General features: G+C 43.4%; 1 protein-coding gene across 2 annotated transcripts in view; it reads left to right on the top strand.

Moving 5' to 3' along the window:
- Positions 1–19,306, top strand: part of EPAS1 (endothelial PAS domain protein 1) — an 80,603-nt gene that overhangs the window by 25,944 nt on the left and 35,353 nt on the right. For both annotated transcript variants that reach the window (XM_072856760.1, XM_072856759.1), the window contains exon 2: positions 19,039–19,229. In XM_072856760.1, the coding sequence (XP_072712861.1) occupies positions 19,039–19,229 (191 nt within the window). The remainder of the gene's footprint in view (positions 1–19,038; positions 19,230–19,306) is intronic.

The raw sequence follows: 19,306 nt of genomic DNA, 5'->3' as shown, positions 1-19,306 counted from the left end.
TCCCGTGTAATATAGGAGGAAATATCGCATGTATGAACTTTCTGAAGTACTTCTACCTGACAAAAACCTTTAGTGTTAACCTTGTAGGTGGCATGGGTCTGTATTGTTCTGAAGTGCTTTACTATTTATCGTGGCTGAACACTGTTGTTATAAAAATATAATGTCATAATACTTTGAGCTTTGCTTCTCTATTATGTCCATTCTGTGTGTCATGCTTTATTCCCTCTGCTGCTTCAAAGTGTTCAGAAAAAAAAGTGTGCTATTAAAAATGTGTTTATAGCAGAACAGATAATTAAATTCTTGTTTTGCAATACTGTTCAAATAGGTGAAAGCTGCCTTCAAAGATGCATTTAGTGGCGTAGTAATTAGATATCAATATAATGGAATAGTAATAATGCCATAATGGGAGAAAACCTAAATTTTGGTTTACTGATATAAAACCAAATTTATGGCACTAACCTGAAGCCGTGGTGGCAGAGGTCCGCTTGCCGGTGTGCAGTACCAGCTGTACTCTGGCTTTTAACAGGCAGGCAGGATGTGACGCACAGCCGATTCTGGTCATGGCGTGTTAAACACGACTTCAATGAAGTAAAACTCTGATGAGTAATGACATCAAAGCTGTATCGCCATAGCTGGACAGCAAAGCAGTCTGATGCGTTGGCACCATGTTTACGTACCAGTTAACAAAAACATCGGAGAACGAAATGGAGTAGCAAAACTGATGCTTATTTAGAGACAAAGGCGAGAGTGTGAACTCCAACGTACAAGTAGAAAGAGGGGTAGCTCCGCTGTTGTCATATCTACATACGTACTTGTGATCTCATAGGCACGAATGGATGTTGGACAAAACAATTTCACTGCAGAAAATGGTCCCCTATTCCCTGATGACAGAGCGAAATAGAGGGGTAGACCACAAAACTACTGAAAACAGCAGCATGAAACATTGAGAGCTTTAGGAAAATGGTGTGTCTGCTGAAAGCTTGGTGTAAAATAGAAACGGAGATGCACAGTACTGCAGAATTAAATCCTGCGAATGGCTGGTCTTAGACTAAGCTCTGGTACTTTCCATCCATCTTTAGGGAGGAGGTTGCAAATGCTCAGCACCTCCTGGCCTGCAACATGATAGTCAGAGATAGAAGCACACTAGAAAATTAGCCATTTTGGGTAGTTTAGGTGAGCGGTCAGACCACAGATAATGCATTTAAGACCTGAGCTGTTTGGACAGACAGCCATGAAAAGAAGTTTATTCAGGCCAGAAGTGGAAGCGACAGTGCAAAAGGCTTTTCAGTAAATTAAATTGTTGCTGCTTGAAGGGAGAGATGTCCTCCTCAGGAGAGCGTGTACCTTTCTGAGAAGGGCTAGGGGTAGTCTTGAATGTGCAAGTGCTAGCATGGGGCTCATTGGGCAAATAGTCATGGGAGCTTGGCATGGGTGAGGACGGTGCAAGTCGGTGGCAGCAGCATAAGGAAAAATATTTGAGTGAACAGAAAAGAGATCCTGATGTAAGATTTATTCTAGATTTTTTTCAGAACTGAGTTGTATCTGCACAGCTGTAGTCATATATGTTTATATGAAGGTACTGCTTAATAGAGGGTGTATTTTTATCCCTTCTATGAAGTTTTTATGCAGTAGCTCTTCTTTACAGTATCCTTGTGGGGGTGAGAAGTGACTCCTCCTTTAAGACCACTTCTGATCAACTAAATCTTGATACATCAGGCTGATGAAGCTACTGGGCAGGCTAGGCCCTTTTGTTCTTAACAGTGTGATTCCTGGAGTTAAACAGAATTAATCTTTGACCTTCTACTGTTCTCAAAGGTTGGTTAATTAAGATGATCAGTGTTTGCATAACTGGGACTTAACAGAGTCCAGATGTTCTTGTATTTCAGCCACACTTGCACCTTTTACCCTCTGTGAAGCAAGACACTTAGGGTGAAAAGTTCTCCACTTCTCTCTCTATCTAATTCTAGGTCTCCACTTGGAAATATTTTCCATGCTCTTGAAGTCTTTCTACACCCGTGGGATTCTTTTTTTTGGTTGTCTGCTTTCCCTTTCCTCTCCCTAAATCTGCTGACAGCACTCCCAAATCTTTCTCCCATTTTCTGAATTGTGTTATCTACTTCCTCCAGAGATGGTTTGATAAAAATCTGGTTTTGAGTTCTCTCCATGCTTCGGGCCTCTGTGTGGTAGAGAACATCATTTAATGAAGCTCTGTTAGTGGCCTTTCTTGCTTTCCTTAAAATGGTATCCATTTTAAATGGTCCTCAATAATTTTATTATTTTTTCTATAATGAAGTACAATTTTATTGAGACACTGGAAATTCTGTATCATAAACTAGTTAGACATTCATTCTTTCTTGGCCTGTGAAATTTTCATTGCTTTTTGTAATAGACTGGCAGAAAGAGTTACTTTTTTCATGCAGACCCCTTGTTTTGTTCAGACTTCCCCCAAAACTGTTGTTTCTACCCACTTTCTCCTCTAAAATCTTTATCCTCTCTTGGCAGCCAAGTAACAGAACGTGTATGGAAATGTGGATGTTCCTTCCCATGCCAAAAAGTGACTGCCTACTAGTAGCTGGGCTGGTGTAAGGAGCGTGACATGTCCCAGGAGAACCTGAGGGCAAAGTATTTCCCGTTTATTGGTATTGACACAAGACAAGAAAACATAAAATAAAACTTATTTTGAAGAGCTATGTTCTGATCTCCCATCCATGCAAGTCAGGATAACTCCATTTAAGTTAATGTAGTGAGGTGAGAATTGGTCCCAGGGACAGGCATGATGTGATCCCCCAGAGAAGGACTTGCGGAGAGGAGACTTTGCCTTTGGTAGCTGCAGGCTAGTTCTTCATCCTGGACTCTGTTGTGTCCCTGCTGTGTCCTCTTCCTTTGTGCCACAAGTACCATTGTTCCGATGGAGTTTCACATGTTTTTTGCTGTCCTTCGTGTGCTTGGGTTCCCTGTCTGGGTGTGGAGGTGTTAATACTGAATCCCTGTTCTGAGTTGGAGTCTGATGGGGCAGGCATGGGACAACCCGCTTCCCGTGTCAAAGATGTTTTTCCCAGTCATTTTGTTGCTGTTTTGATTTTAATGCTGAAATGAGGAAGTGAGGAGTTTAACATTTCAGGATGATAATTGAAATAGCTGCAGCTCCCAAAACCACGGGAAAGACATGTTTTGCGACTGGCCGTGCAAAGCTGTTTTGAGTCAACCCTAAATCAGAGGGTATATGCTCCATGGCATTCAGTCCTTCCCATGTAAACACTGGGGAGAGGTCACACAGCAACAGGCTTTGCAGCCGCTGCCTGTAGCCACCCTTCGGTTTTTAGTGTCCAGAGCAATTTGTCTGTAGAAATGTTCATGCCGGGCAAAGCTGTGCGATGGTGAGTACTAGTGAACAGTGTAATTCTAAAAAGCACGTAAGCAACAATTTGCCGTGGCTGGTACCTATGGAATGCAGGAGGAGAAACAGCATTCTCCAGAGTAGACACAAGCACTGTATTTTCTGGGAACTAGGCTTGGGGTGTGAGGGTGTTTGTGTGGGGTTTTTTTTTCTTGCTGTGGTGGTTTAACCCTAGTGGGCAACTAAGCACCACACAGCTGCTTGCCCCCCCCCCCCCCCCAGTGGAATGGGGGAGAGAACTGGGGAAAAAAAAAGTAAAACCCGTGGGTTGAGATAAAGACAGTTTAATAGGACAGCAGAGGAAAATAAAATAATAGTAATAATAATGAAAGAGTATAATAAACAATTATATAATAATTGTTTTTATTTATTGTATTATTATATATAATAAATAATAACAATAATAATGATAAAAGAATGTACAGAACAAATGATGCATAATGCAATTGCTCACCACCCACCAACCGACACCCAGCCCGTCCCCGAGCAGCGATCGCTGCCCCCCGGCCAACTCCCCCCAGTTTCTATACTGAGCATGATGCCGTATGGTATGGAATAGCCCTTTGGCCAGTTTGGCTGTGCCCCCTCCCAGCGTCTTGTGCACCTGGCAGAGCATGGGAAGCTGAAAAGTCCTTGGCTGGTGTGAGCACTACTTAGCAACAACTAAAACATCAGTGTGTTATCACGTTATTCTCATTCTGAATGCAAAACACAGCACTATACCAGCTACTAGAAAGAAAATTAACTCTATCCCAGCCGAAACCAGGACACTCCCCAAACCCCCTAGTTTATCTTGCTTGTTTCTCTGTCTTTCCTCTCCCCTCTGGACAGACTCCAGTTTGTAATTCTGCATTCTTTCCTACTCAGCCTGAAGTTTTCTCCTGTTAAATGTTTGTTTTGAATTTGCACCTTGTTTCTGCACAGAACATATCAGTGGTGCAAGACTTGCTGGTCAGGAGATTTTTCAGCATGTAAAACAGAGGCTGAAAGTCAAGTGGTATTGGGTTGGCACGCCTATGTGCCCAAAATATCTTCAGACCTATAAAAATAGGCAGTAAAAAATTAATTCTTACGGAGGGAAAATAAAATCTGTGTAAATATTTTGACAGCGAAGGTGACTGACCAGTAGAGCAACCTACTAAATGTTACAGTGGGTTGGTTCTTCATCCCCGAAAATTGCTTAAATTGACCGGATTCTTCTTTTAAAGAAATGCTCAGATTCAAACTGTATTAATTCAAGCGAATCACGCAACCTCCGATCTTCAGGTTAGACAAGTTGTTGTTGTTGTTGTTCTTCCTTTCTGGGCTGATGAGGTTTGACGCTGTCATTCATCCTTCTCCCAGAGCTGTTAGTAAGCCAGAGCTTCGGGGAAACATGTCTTCCTTCAGGATTTTAATAAAACATGCTATAATCATAGTGAAGAAAATCCCTGCGTCTGCAGAGGCATGAGCCTACGCCCTACCTCCACTCCGATTTGAAGCTTAATTGAATATGTAGTAAATCCGTGGACTTTCCTATTTCTTGTCACACTGTGGGTCAGTTTTACTCACTGTGCTTTCAGAAGGGTTTCTGCCAGCTTTTGTTGGTTAAAGCTAAACAACCCCTTCTCAGCTGTGGTAAACAGTTATTGATAGATAATAAAGTTTTATTTAGCATCATTGATGAAAATCACCTATTTGATTCTTAGTCAGTGATCTGGGATAGTGGACTCCAGTAAGCGGAGAAACTGTGGTTGAAATGTTCACCCATGTGGGTTTGTTCTGCTAATCACTTGCTCTTTTAGAGCCCTTGGGGATTTTTTTCCAATGTTTTCAAGTTTCCTTCGAAAGAGTAGTGGGAGGGCCAACAGAAATCGGTGGAAGTCCATTACATGTATGAGGAAATGATAATAAGAATGAGGGGGGGAAGTTGGTATTGGTGATTGTTACATACCATTGTGAATAAGATTTTTTTAAAAAAATTGGGAATAAATAATAGGGTGTACATAAAGTGTATTCCTCTAAGGCTTGTTATTTTATTAATGTACCGTCGACTAAAAACTATGTTAAATCAAGTTTAAATCATATTTGTACAATTTAGATTGACTCCATTAGGTGTGCTATGCCTCGCTCTTTAATTATTGCTGTTGTTTTCTATATGCATTGCTTTATAAAGGTTTCTTAGTCTTAAATGTATTTCACAGTAGGATATGGCTGTTCCAGTAAAAGAGTTAAATACTTATTAATGTTCTGTATTCTGTATGAAAGGACTTTATTATCTTTTTTTTTTTTTTCTGTCTATGAAGGGATAAAAATCTTTTTAGAAGTACTCTTGGCCATAGCAGCATGTTTTGTACAAATGTAGCTAACTATACTGGCATACAAATACGATTCAAAAGAATACATTAACGCAAGAAGCAGCGTTACCTTTTGGATTCAGCTTGTATCAACAGGGGTACGTGGTGCGCTCTCTGCGCCTGCCTCATCCCTCTTCTGCACTAGCGTTTGGGGTGGGGTTGTGGTACCATTGTTTCTCAGTGTACCTCATCTTTGGCCTCTGTACCATCACAGTTGTGTTTTCTAATAACAAAATCATCAGTTTTGGCAGTGAGTGCAGCTTCTTTTCTTTTTTTTCCTTCTTTTTTTTTTCCTTTTCTTTGTGCTTCTCCCAAGAAAGCAGTCATTTTTGGAACAACTGTTTGGTTCAGTTGATTGAGTTACTTAATTTAGGAAAGGACAAGAAGAATAAAAATTGCATTTCCTAAGAACTGCTGTAAGGAGGCACAAGGTATGTTTACAAAACAGTGCTGGTAGTTGAGACTCCCAGCTCAAAATGGATGAGAGCACCCTCACCCCTGCCTTGGGAGGTACTATCTGTTTTGCATAACTCTTGTGACTCCTTATGCGTGTACTGATACAGTTGCATGCATTTCAGCGGGCATATCTTGAGCTTTCTTATTAGAAATTTGGCTGCTATACAGTTAGAATCAAAATAATGAAATACTGAGGTACCACACCCCGACAGATGCAAAGTTCTGATAGATGTCCAAGACCTGCCTGGTTGTAATGTGTCTCGTGTTAAGAGAATGCGAGGGAGATTAATAGTAAGCTGTCACTTGTGAATTGAATCGAATTAAACAAAAAAGATATAGCTTATTTTCTGGAAGAGCTGAGTTTTACCTACCTACTTTTGTCATAAATAGAATTTATTACCATTCTTGGGCTCCTACCTCCTGCCCTCTTGGGGTGATGGGACTGTGATGGAGATGAGAATCAGGCCCAATATATGCATATGTGCCTTGTTTGCTTAACTTTAAGGAGAATAAAAGCTTCAGTAGGAATAATGGCAAAATACTGATGTGTTAATTCATAGCTCTGAAGTAAAAACCAGAAAATAGAGAAATGTGGCCATGTGAATTTGCCTTTGTACATACACCAAATGCTTCCCAGTTTTGCTGCTTCCCATTTATCATCACCTTTTATTCTTGTCTAGAGTAACCATCCTTTGATTGTAGATACACAGAAGTTTAAGGAGTTAGTAGGCAGTAGTAGGAAAGGAAGCACAGCAAGAAATGCCAGAAGAGAGAGACTGCATCCAGTTATTCACTTTGTATTACAACACAGACTGCCCTTATATCAGTTCCCTTTGAAAGTTTGTGTTTAGTGAGTAATTATTCAGGGCGATGCGTCAGAAGAGCTAGCGGCCATTTCGCGACAGAACCAAGCCTTAATTTTTAAAATATCTGAAATACTGCAGTTGAGCGTGGAGAAGCCACAATTGTTTCCTCCTTGAGTACCCGAGTTTTGACGTCCCTCTGGCTTCTGCCGCAGCGGTGGGTGCTGAGAGGCAGGTCCGCAGCGAGAGGGCTCCTCAGGGCTTTGCAGCAGCTGCAGGAGTCTTTGCCAGGAGCTGAAGGTGTTGCGTGTGGGGATGGACAGAGAAGGCACTGATGGCCCTCAAGTTACATCACTCCAGCCTCTGATTTTTAGCTGTAAATTTAGAGGAATTGCCTAACTTAGCTGAAGTAACTGCTGGTTTTCTGGCCAGGTAGCTGAAGCAGCCTGACGCTTTGGTTCAATCCTTTTCCCTCGTACTACTAAGAGGAGAATACAATTTAGCCCAGCTCAAGCTACTAATCTTCAATTTTTATCAACTTAAACTAGTGACAGACTTGAATGCTAATGAGACATCAAAATCACAGCATGCAAAGTTACCACTATTCTGGTTTACCCGATGACTTAATTAAAAGGAGACGGACAATTAAAGAGCTACTGTATAAAATAACAGCCCCCTGAAGAGCAAGCAGGAACTAAGAATGAGCTGTGTCCCAGGATGTTTGTACAGACAAAACTCACACCCCAGAGGGCAAAAAACGTGGCCTACCTCTCAGGATCTGCGCTTGATCGTTGTTGCAGGAAGTGGAGGAAACTGTGTTACATGGAATGATCAAAATTTAAAGCGTCTGTATTGTTATTCTCAAGAATTATTATTCCCTGCTTGCCAAAGAAATGGCTGTTTAATCTGTCTTTCTGGACATCCATCTTCTTACTGTAAATGGCTACAAGTTGCCAAGAGACAGGGGAAACCATTAACTTCCATCATAACCAAGCACACATTAAAATGATTAAGGTCCAAAAAGTAAAGAAGGGTTGGCATTATTTCATAAAGATTTTATTGCAAGAGCTGTTTTCTTAGCTGTATTATTATTAGATTTGACACTTTGGAAGGACAAGGCATGGCTTATTAACAGGCAACAGCACAAAGTAATTTTAATGATTGTTTCGAGCATTCTCTAAAGGAGTGAAAACATTTTCATTTCGAGCTGGTGTGTGCCACCACTGCAGTCTTTAGAGCATCCAGCACAGACCCTGTGCTTGAAACAGAGTGGCTGAATTTCCTTTGTAGGTGCTGTGCTGTCTGCCTATACTGAACTTGGGAGTAAGGGTGCTGTAGAGGGCATCAGCACAGAGCGGCCCAAAGTCTTAGGAGAAGAAGGAGCTCTTTTTGTGTTCCCAAGGCTGGGGTTCACCTGCTCAGTCTTTGCTCTGTTGGTAACCTTGCTGACGGCGATGGAGACGAGCCTGTGCGAGAGCATGGCCTCCATACCTTCAAAGACTGGCCTCCAGTCTTCAACTATCTGCTGATTTCAGAGACCCATTTCATTATGGATTGGCTTTACTGCTCCTTTCCAGTCTTGCAGCTTTTTTTATCTTAAATATTTTAGTAGTTTTAGCTACTGTTTTAATTGGCAGAATTAGCAAAAAAAAAAATCACAGCTGAAATGCATTGTGGAGGGCCGTTCACTTATATAGCAATTTTTTTAAATTGTGGCAATATATTTACTTTACGATCCCTATAAATGCTCACTGTTGTTTATTTACCAGCTGATACAGTTTTAAATTTGGATTACTTTACTCTTTGGATTACTTTATTTGGATTACTAAATTTGGATTACTTTACTTTCCACCTTTATTGGAAATAAAGGTGTCTAATTGAGTCAGCTTACATAGAGAGCCTGGAGATGCATGAGAGAAGAAAGGTGGTGGGGAGGTTTCGGTGGATGCTTGCAGACCTCTTACCATGGCTCCATTTGGTGAAGATTTCTGCATCTCTATGGCTTGGTGCTCTCTTTGCAGGGGTTGGAGAACCTACAACATATTGAAGGGTGGGCTGTTTATTTTCCCTGTGTTGTTTTTATGTACTGAAATATTGTAGTGAAAATAGCTGGGTGGGGTGTCAGGAATGTTTTCAAAGACCTTCCTTTGAAAGAGGCTTTTTTCCAGCCGTTGGTGGTCACCACCCATTTTCCTGTGCTGTGAGCGCCTCTCTCATTGTTCCTACCCACAAAGGCCCCTTGTGTGAACCTGTCAGCAAATGTGCCAGTGCGACGAGATAAAATGTGGGATATTGGTCCGAGCCTGCCGAAGCGCCAGGGTTTTCACCCACAAACGTCGGTGGGTATTGCCCAAGGCGTAACACAGCGTTAGACTGTAAAACTTGGGATTTGTCAACAATTTTCGGCATGACTCTCTCAACTGTTTACGGTCGAGTGGTTTTGAGGCTGAAGTGTAGGTATGCACACCGCTGATAGTAAAGTCATGTGATGGCAATGTTCGTCCCTTCGGCTTGAAATAAAGCTTAATTGAAAAATTGTCCTCATTTACCTACAGTTGCGCCATCTTGATAAATGATGCTGGTTGTGGTTTGGTATGGTCTGGGATGTGGTCAGTGCCCCATCTGAAAAATGAGGCTGGTTTTGAGTTTAACTTCTTGGGGCCCCCCCCCAGCCTGCAAATTGCACTTCGGTCACCTTTAGCTTTAGCCCGCTGGTGAAGAGATAAAGCACATCCTTTGGTATGTGTTTTTTAGAGTAGGTAAATAGTTGGGTTATCTGAAAACAGATCTTAGCAATACCTGCTGAGCTTCTGAGTAACAATATGTATGGACCTCTAGATTAGCTGTCAAAATTGACTGATTACTACAAGTAATGCCAGAAGATAAGGATCTGTAAGCTCTCAAACACAAGTCATTGATAGAGATCTCAGGTTGCACATTGTCATAACCTTATCCCCGCTGCTGCAGTGCGATTCCAGCTCTAGCTGTGCTGCAGGGACTCCTGAATGTGTCAGTGGAAACTATGGAGAAAAGCAGAGTGGTACGTTTATCGTCCCCCCAAAATTTGCTGATTTGAAAGCAAGTTCAGTTTTGGCCAACGTTAAAACAGTCCTTTCTGTAGCATTGTTTAGTGGGTTTGGTGGTGGGCTTTTTTAGCCCGCAGGTTATCTCTGAAGCTTGCCGTATTTTGGCTGGTATCAGAGTTGATTGCCACAGGGAAGAAATCCATGATCCCGTATCTTGATGAAGCAGAGCAGTGCAAAACCAGTCTCGGGAGGGAAGACTGAGTTTACATGACTTTGTGCTCCTCTGACTGAGATTTGACCGTGTGCTGGGCTGCTTGTTTCTCTCCAAATTTCCTTATTATTTGCGAAGACAGAGGAGGTGTTTCACTGATCTGTTTTAAGTTTGGGCTGCACCAGCTTTACAGGGGTGATCCAGAGCTGTCCTGACCTTTCTGTGACGGGGACTGGGGCTTGTTGAGCACACAGTGACTTGGAGCAGGAAGCTGCTCTGCCTGAAAACTAAGCCACAAGAAAAGTCTCTCTGCCATCTAGCCCTAATGCAGGGAATGGGCTGAAAAGGCAAAAAGGCAATGCCTCTACCTGCTCTAACTGCTGATCAAACAGCAGCCTGGCATTTTCTCTGCATGGCGTGGGCCCTGCGCAGTTCCATGGGGCTGCGCCTTGCCCCAGGAGCAAGGTGTTCGGCACATCCTCTGAGGTACCAGGCTCGTGCTTGCCTGGCGACTGCAGGATGGGCTGCACTCGCAGCATCGTAAAATAATCCAGGACCAGATTAATGGCTGCTGAAATCCTAATACTTATCTTTCTGGTTCAAGGTACTCATGAAACCAGAGGGAAAATGGTAGAACATAAATCTTGCAGACGTTGTCTTGCTTAGTGTGATTAAATTCATCAGACTCTGGTGACATACTGTGAACCTAAATGCTTTAAAAATATATAAGTGCTCTTGCAGCCTCAGTAAGGTTTTCAACATTGAACTCCCAAAGTACTATTTAGTTGCTGTGACAACTTCAGTATTCACAATGATACTTTAAATTGCAGGTACAAAGTGTTTTTCTTTTAGTAGCTGCATTAAATGCAGCTAGTGGCAGAAAAGAAGATGCTAGGGGTATAAGCATTTTAAAACTATATAGAAGTAATGCTTTTTTGTCTCAGCACCACCTTTTTTTCAGAAATAAATGCCAGGAGTGTTAATGAAAATAAATAAAATACAAATTTGGTACAGCTTAATAATTAAGACTAAAGGTACCATCAGAGCTTCAGACATTGGAGAAGTTAGAGTCTTACACGTGGTTTTAAAGTTCATATGGAATTTATCCTAAAGAGCTGATGTGTTCCCAGTTCAAGAAAACATATTCCTGGCTGTGTGGTCCCAGTGTGACATGGACTTAGTGAATCATAAATATGCTCACAGACACCAAAAGTTTGGTATTCGCTTAGACCGGGTCTCTTTAATCGTACTAGCCAAGTCCGCTATCCTTGTGCCAAGCATCCTTTGAAAAGGCTTAATGAGAATGGAAATGAGTTCCTCGCCCTTAACACGAACTCTTCCCTCGTCTGTCCCTGAGACACTCATATTTCTTATTTTCCTGACTCTCGTCTAGCTGTTGGTTTTAAACTTGGAGGAAAGGATTGCATCACATATTGGTATGGCAGTAGGTGGCAAGCTTTCCTGAACTAACAGTGATTTGTTATTTAGTGGGTATGCATAGAAACACAAGAAATCCCCCAGTCAAACCAAGGAGTTGGTGGTGAGTTACTGTAAGTTAGGGCAGCTTTAAAGGAAGGGTGGAAGGTATTTCATTTCCTTATTTTTGTAATAGCCCTTTCTGTTAGTAGCTTTTCTTGTTACCTTCGAACTCTCATTTCCTCTATTAATGAATTCCCCATTTTGGCGTTGTTTGTATTTGTTTTGTCTATGTACTGGGTACCATATCCCAATGTGCAGCAACACTGCTTTAGCACTTGCCTGCCACAAGCACTCCACATGCTTTCAAGCCATTTTTTTCCCCTCCATCCAAGAATAACTCTGCATCCTTCCCCTTCCCATCACTCTTGCTGGTGTGCTGAACCTGGGCATCTGGTGTCTTCTTGGACTTTAGAAATAATTATTTTCACTGGAAAGAGGTATAAGGAGGGATCTGTATGGCACTGTGTATGGGCTTCATTCACAGCTTTCATAGTTTAGCCCAGAGTTCCTGGTGAAAGAGTAAATTGCTGTTTGTAGCACTTTTTTATTTACTGATGGTCACTTTTATTGCTTTAATGGAGGGGGCTTTCAAAAGCACAGCATGCCATCCAGAATAAACGGCTTGTCAGGTAGAATGGTTACAAATACTTTTTAAAGGAATTTTAAGGCTAAGTAAGCATGACTGCTGGCTGCTTGGTGTCTGTGCAAGCCCACCTCTGGGGCCGTCAAGCAGTGTGGTTCTGAGATAGCTATGGAGTGCCTCACAGCCAGCCAACTCCTTTTTAGATATTATTCTGGTTCAACTCATCTAGGGATTTGCCGAGCAGAAGGTAAAGCAAAGTATAAACACACAGAAAAAAATGGATTTGCTAGTTGGAAATAAATCTTTTTTGTTATCTAAGATAGTACTGCCTGTTAAAATATTTTTACTGAGTTTTTACTAGTTTGAATTAGAAAATCTTTATGCTAAGCATCTGATCATTTTTTTCATTTATCTGCACTGTAAAATATTTTCTTACCTTTGCATCCTTAGAATGTATTTTTCTTGTTCTGCAAGTTAGCATTTGAAGCTTTAACTCTAAACCATTCGAAATTGAGCATTTACTACAGAAATTTCATGTGACAGCTTAATTAACTGTGGATTCTTGACCTTTAAAGTGCTGGAGCTAGAAACATTTAATAACCAGCCATTGGATATAAAGTAATATGCTTGTTGTTTTACTAGCTTGCATACATGGCAGTTTGAAGCAAAGTCCAAGGGTCACCAAAATCATGAAGTAAACTCAAGCGAGTCAATCTGAACTACGTATTTCAAAGCGTCATACCGATGTGTCACGCAGTATGTATGTACGAGTGAAGGCTACCAGGTTACATATAGGATATTTTTATGCAAGGTGCGGATTACAATTTCTCTAAAAGCTTCTGTGATCTGGACCTACAAGGTGGGAGTGTAATTCAGTGCAATTACTGTGCTGCCTAGTCTTAAACAAGCAAGCGTGTGTGTACACAACCAACCTATCAACCCACACGGACTTGTTGTGAGCAGCGAAACCCTGGGCAGAAGATTGCTATCTTGGCAAGTCCCCTCTGTCATCTTAAAGGAGGCCACCGATGTCCTTGACAGAAGGGAGGATCGCTGAAGCCGACCACCTGGCACCGTCGTCAGCTGAGTGGGTACCAAGGGCTTTGAGGGGGTAACTGCGTGCGGGAAGGACCAGGGAGATGTATGGGTGGAGGTGGTGGGCAGGGATTACTGGTGGAGATGCAGTACTAGTTGGGATTGAGACTGCAGAGAGGGAGTATGGTCACAGCCAATGGAAACAGTACCGAAATGTCAGGTCGGTCCCTCTCTGCTGAGCCAAGGAGGGTTGCGTGGGTGCCTAACCCTACTTCAGACCAGTGAGTGACACTGCACGCCTACACATAAGCTCCCATGCAGGGGATGCTCTGTTTGCCCCCGTGTTTTTGGGCTAGTCCCTGCTGCGTCTGGGTCACAGGTACTTTCTGCGGTTGCCCGGGCAGGGCAGTGGCAGCAGCGCAGCCCCCGGCCCCGGATGGCTGCCCCAGCGTTTCTCCTGGCTGCCAGAGTCCAGAGCTGTTGCAGCAGCGAGCGCTGGGAAGACAGTCCCTAAGCTGACATGATAGTTTTGCGAGGTTATTTAAGCCGGAGCGGTTACGGAGGGCTTTAGGTTTTGCCAATAAGTTGCCGTGCCTGGAGTTTCCAGTCCTGCCGTAAGAGAGGCTTTGGAAAGCCAGATTACGATCTTCACCCCGAGCGAACAAGACCTTCGTCTGCAGGCATTCCCGATGATTTCAGTGAAGCTGTGTCACAAGGGACTGTCAGAGATGAGCAAGGGGATAGGAATCTGGCTCCCGGGATCCACACGGGGCATTCCTACTTTGGAATGCCAAAGATTGCCAAAGAATGCCAAAGAATGCCAAAGGGAAGCACCCCTTTGGATGCTTCCAGCGGGTGGGATCGCATGCCCTGTTCCCGTACGTGGGTGTACCCCTGGGACCAGTTTGTTGTTTGGGTTATTGGGAGAAATGCAGAGAGCTTTTGCTCCTGAAAGTTCGGGAGCTTCACCTGAAAGGGCAAATACGCGCTAGTTGTTTGTCATCTTTGCTCACGTGCGTCGGCCCATAAATTCTATTTTCAGAGCGCAAACTAAACATGGCTAGGAGGGAGTGGGAAATGGTGTAAACAGCTGTCCTGGGGGTACAGTGCCATGCTTGTGTTCTGTGGTGGGGAACTGCCTGTGCTGCCTTAACTCTTCATTCCCGTCGGCTTGCGTGCGTGTAAGCGCTGCGGCCCCGCAGCGTCGTCCGGCAGCCCTGGGAGAGTCCTTGCTGGGAAGCGGTGCCTGCCTTTTCCTTCTCCTCGAGCCTCCTGACCGCTCTCGGCGTAGCCAAGTCCTGAGTGGAGTCCCCAGGCCCCACTCCTGAGCTCGGTCACCCTGTTTGCAGCAGAGATTTGAGCTTCTCCATTCCTTTCCTGTCATTTTATTGGGAACGGTCAGGCTGCGATTGCAATGTGAGGGGGGGGCTGTGGCCAAGCGGGGCCTGATCCTGCCAGATCCTGGGACTCCTGCAGGAGCGAGCGCTGGGGAGCTCCCAGGAGGCTTCCCGGCAGCACCTCCAGGCCTCGCACCAGCGTACGGGCGGGTTGATTTGTGGCGGCTTTCTCCTCTCTCTCCCTCGGCATTCTTAAAAAATCTGACACGGGTTTGGGTGAGTGGGGTTTCTGCTTCTGCTTGCATCACTTTCTCCAAGCAGTGACGCACACGTGTGCTCTTTTTTTGCCACATAAGTGGGTGGTTTATGTGCTGGGAGGGAATGATTCATAAATGAGCTAGGGCCTGGGCCCTTTTCTCTGGGGCCCTGATGATGTGTGAAGAGGATTCGGTGTCAGCCTTTCTTCCTGGCCTTCAAACAGGCAGGTTGTTGAGTAGTTACGTTTTCACTCTCTAGCTGCGGGTAGTCCGGCCTTGCCCGGGCTAAAATACTAATCCCATGTATAAAATGGGGGTAACTGCAGAGAGAGTTAATGGCCTGCCGCCTGTGAATGAAAACCGTGAAAATACCGCCTTTTGCAGAATTCCGTCACTCAGCTGCGATTTTTGGAGGCTTTTGCAACAAGGACAAGTAAGCACAGAATGACCATCTTTGACATGGGTGTCCCGGGGGGGGGAAGCTGTGTGGGGCAAGTGGTGTCGGGGTGTTTTGGGCCTCTGTGGGCTTGTGCTGGGCTGGCTAGCTGGCTACAATAACAATGAACATGAGGGTGTGCTGGTTTCACCCGGCAGGCAGCTAAACACCACGCAGCCCTTCCCTCACTCCCCCCACAGTGGGACAGGGGAGAGAATGGGAAAAAAGGTAAAAGTCGTGGGTTGAGATAAAGACACTTTAATAGGACAGAAAAAGAAGGGGAAATAATGATAAAAGAATATACAAAACAAGTGATGCACAATGCAAATGCTCACCACCCGCTGACAGATGCCCAGCCAGTTCCCGAGCAGCAGCCCTGCCCCCCCCAGCCAACCTCCCCAGTTTTTTGTTCAGCATGACGCCATATGGTGTGGAATAGCCCTTTGGCCAGTTGGGGTCAGCTGTCCCCAGCTGTGTCCCCTCCCAGCTTCTTGAGCACCTCTGGCCTCCTCTCTGGCAGGGCAGTGTGAGGAGCTGAAAAGTCCTTGACTTAGTGTAAGCACTGCTCAGCAACAGCTAAAACATCAGTGTGTTATCAACAGTATTCTCATCCTAAATCCAAAACACAGCACTATACCAGCTACTCGGAAGAAAATTAACTCTATCCCAGCTGAAACCAGGACAGTGAGGGAAGAAAACTGAGGTGCAGGAAGCCACAGGGGGAAATGCTTAACAAGCAAATTGTTTGTTTAATTAAAATTATAATGGGTGAGCAAGAAAGTCTTTTGAAAGCAAGCAGGCAGGCTGATTGCTCCCCTTCTTCTCTGATGTGAGAAAGCTCTCCTGTTGTGTGTCATGAACGATGATGTCTCTCTGCAGAGAAACCGAGCGCAACAGTCAGAAGCAGTGTTGAGGGAAAGCATCTGCTGCACAGAGAAAAAAAGTGATTCTCTGCTCATAGCATTAGTTATTAGGAACATTGAGCAACCCATGGTTAATGAAACCAGCTTGTCTCATTAGCCACACTTCAAAATTACATTTACAGAGGTTAGCAAAACTAAATATTTTTCTTTGTGGCTGGAGTGGCGTCATGAGAGACCCTGTCTTATACAACCCGTTTTTACTGCGTGAATTGCGACACAGCTTTGGCCTTGGTTCCCAAAGTTTTGTACTTAAACGAGGAGGGATTGGATCTTGCTTTGCCCAAGTTAGTTCTCAAGTTAAAATTGTGGGAGCAGAGCTCGAACATTTACGGTTCAAGTTAAATTTTCTAAGCTGCAATTGGAAATTCTCGCAAATATTGCCGTGTAGTTTTTGTTCTGTTTGGTTTTGTTTTATTTCTACTCTTTTATTTCGTTGGTAGAATTAGAAACTGAGAAGGCTTGTTCCCAGTCTGGCATCTTTATAGGCACAGTGTAGACGCATTTTTCTTTAGTGAGCAAGACGTATCTCTGAAAGAAACATTGGTGTAAGTAGTTCACATGGCTCTCCTGTTCCTAGCACCTGCCCCAGGAGGACACAGGGCATTTTCTGTTGTACCTTCTCAGACAGCTGTACGAAGGGACTGGTTTTTTACATGGATGTAGTATGACTCCTACTTGGCAAGGATAAAAGTAAGGCGTTAGTGTCACCTTGTGAATATCTGATCCCTTTAGATTCAAACTTGGGTGGGTCAGCGCTTGCTCCAGCAATGCCCCTGAAGTCATTACCGAAGTTGGATCCTGCCGTTATGTACTGAAATGTGTGTAGGTCTCATCCCGTGCATACCTTCTGTAACAGATGCCATGTTAGAAAATATTCACCTCGGGCAAAATAATTGTGAAAGAAGTTTGCTGAGGGCTGATCACGGATCTTGAGAAGATACCGTAAGCATTTATGAGGCCGCTTGCCCTGTTAGCACACCCACTGGTGAGCACCTATCTGATCAGTAAGCGTATGCCCAGCTTCACATGTTTTGCAGCACAAGGGCCCTACTGATGTGTTGTGAATGCATTTCTGCTTTGGATGATGATGTTGAATGCCCAGCCTTGCCTGGGCCCCAGCAAACACCTTACTGTAACTTTACTCTTAGCATTTAACATGCACCCTGGCTATTTTTCCTTCTTTGTAATTTATGAAGCCACCTGCAGTTTCCATGCTAGAAGCTTTTGTAGGCAGTCTAGCTCTTCTAGAAATGATTGTCTTCTTTAGAATATATTACTGTATATTAATACTCTTTTTCTATTTCATGCAGTTTTATATGAGACCAGCTATGATTGGAGCAGTTTCTAGATTAAGTGATGCAGTTAATATTTGTTTTCCTCATCATCTTCCACACAAGATAATATATTTATTGAAATATCCTGTTTTGATAGGATTTTTTTTTTGGTTGATCCATTTTGAGCTTATGGGCTCATTATTTTATACTGATGTTGGAAAAAGCCGGTTTATAAGATGCTTCATTTTTAGGCGGCCTTGCAAATGGAGAGCTGCCACGGGTGATTCTAGGAATGAGTGTGCAGCCACAACAGCAAAAACGGTGGGGCTGATCTTCTCCACACCCTGTTCTGCGCTCATCCAAGCTGTGCCGTTTGCACTGGTACAGTGTTACAGGAGTCTGCCTGAAAAAAAAATATATTCTGTGTTGGCGTGACTAAGGTGCAAAAACCTCAACTCATGCAAGTGAAGGAAACTTGTAGTATCAGCAGAGCTACATGGGGTTGAAATAGCCGATGGTTTTGAATGGATTTGGGTTCTTCCTGTTCTGAAATAAGAACTGTACTTTTTAAAAGAACCTTAGAGTCAGTGAAGTTCCCTCTTAAACTGTCCTGTCCCAGGTCCATTATAAAAACAGCCCTTGTGTTTCTCCCGTGTTAAATTTAGCTTTATGTCCCTCGGTGGCTTAATTTTGCACACTTGCTTCATAAAATGTCTTCCCCTTTGTTATTTCCTGCTCTTCTGTTCTCTGCAGAGTTCGAAGGAGGCTGTGGCCCTATTGGTCATGTTATTTTACTCAAGGAGGAATCTGTTTTCATAGACAATGGAGAAATGGTGATTTAATTAGAATAACTTCTACAAAGGAGGGGTTTCTTGCACGCAACAGTATTTTCTTTCCCATTTTGTATCCTTTATGGTCAAAGCAAAGGTGGTTTTCCAGAGTAGTGTTGGGTTAAGAGCTGAGACAGTTGTATATACAAACACAGTTTGATGCCCTATTATTACTTTTATTTTAATGTGGTGAACAGCCATTGCAAGTCATTATATCTACGACACAGCCACATGCAGTGTAATTGTTCCAGCTTTAAAATGGATTGTCATCTCACCCCAGAGTATTTTTCAAGTAAATTAATTTAGACTGAACAAGTGAAATTTTTATTATTAACATTTCCTGAATCCCAGGAATAATAGTTTGCTATTTCATTTTGAATCTCTCACCTAAGGCAGGTCTTGATCCTGTTACACTCAACAGGGATGCAGGGGGTCCAAAGGCTGACTCCTGTAGAATCAGAGCCCTTTCCATTTGTGGCAGTCCTCTCCTAATTCCCATTTTAAAAAGAACAAATAGATGTTAATGTCTGGTCAGTTGATTTAAACCAGTTGACAGAATGGATTTATTGCTGAGATTTACTCTTGTAAATACCTCTTTCAAGTTGTGAATTGCATATCAAGAAATTATTTTTCCTTTCTCTCCTTTACCTACCAGGAGCAGTTCAGAACGGAGGAAGGAGAAATCGAGAGATGCAGCGAGATGCAGGAGAAGCAAAGAAACTGAAGTTTTCTATGAACTGGCACATGAGCTGCCCCTGCCCCACAACATCAGTTCCCACCTGGACAAGGCATCCATAATGCGCCTGGCAATCAGTTTCCTACGCACTCACAAGCTTCTGTCTTCAGGTAAGATCTGGCTAAAAGAAGTTGTCAGTGCTAGTTGATGGCAGCTTGGTAAGATTGTGCATGTTCTTCTCCGAGTA

The sequence above is a fragment of the Ciconia boyciana genome, chromosome 3 (assembly GCF_034638445.1).
Source record: "Ciconia boyciana chromosome 3, ASM3463844v1, whole genome shotgun sequence".
In the NCBI taxonomy this organism is placed as follows: Eukaryota; Metazoa; Chordata; class Aves; order Ciconiiformes; family Ciconiidae; genus Ciconia; species Ciconia boyciana.
This window is presented reverse-complemented; position numbering and strand designations above follow the sequence as displayed.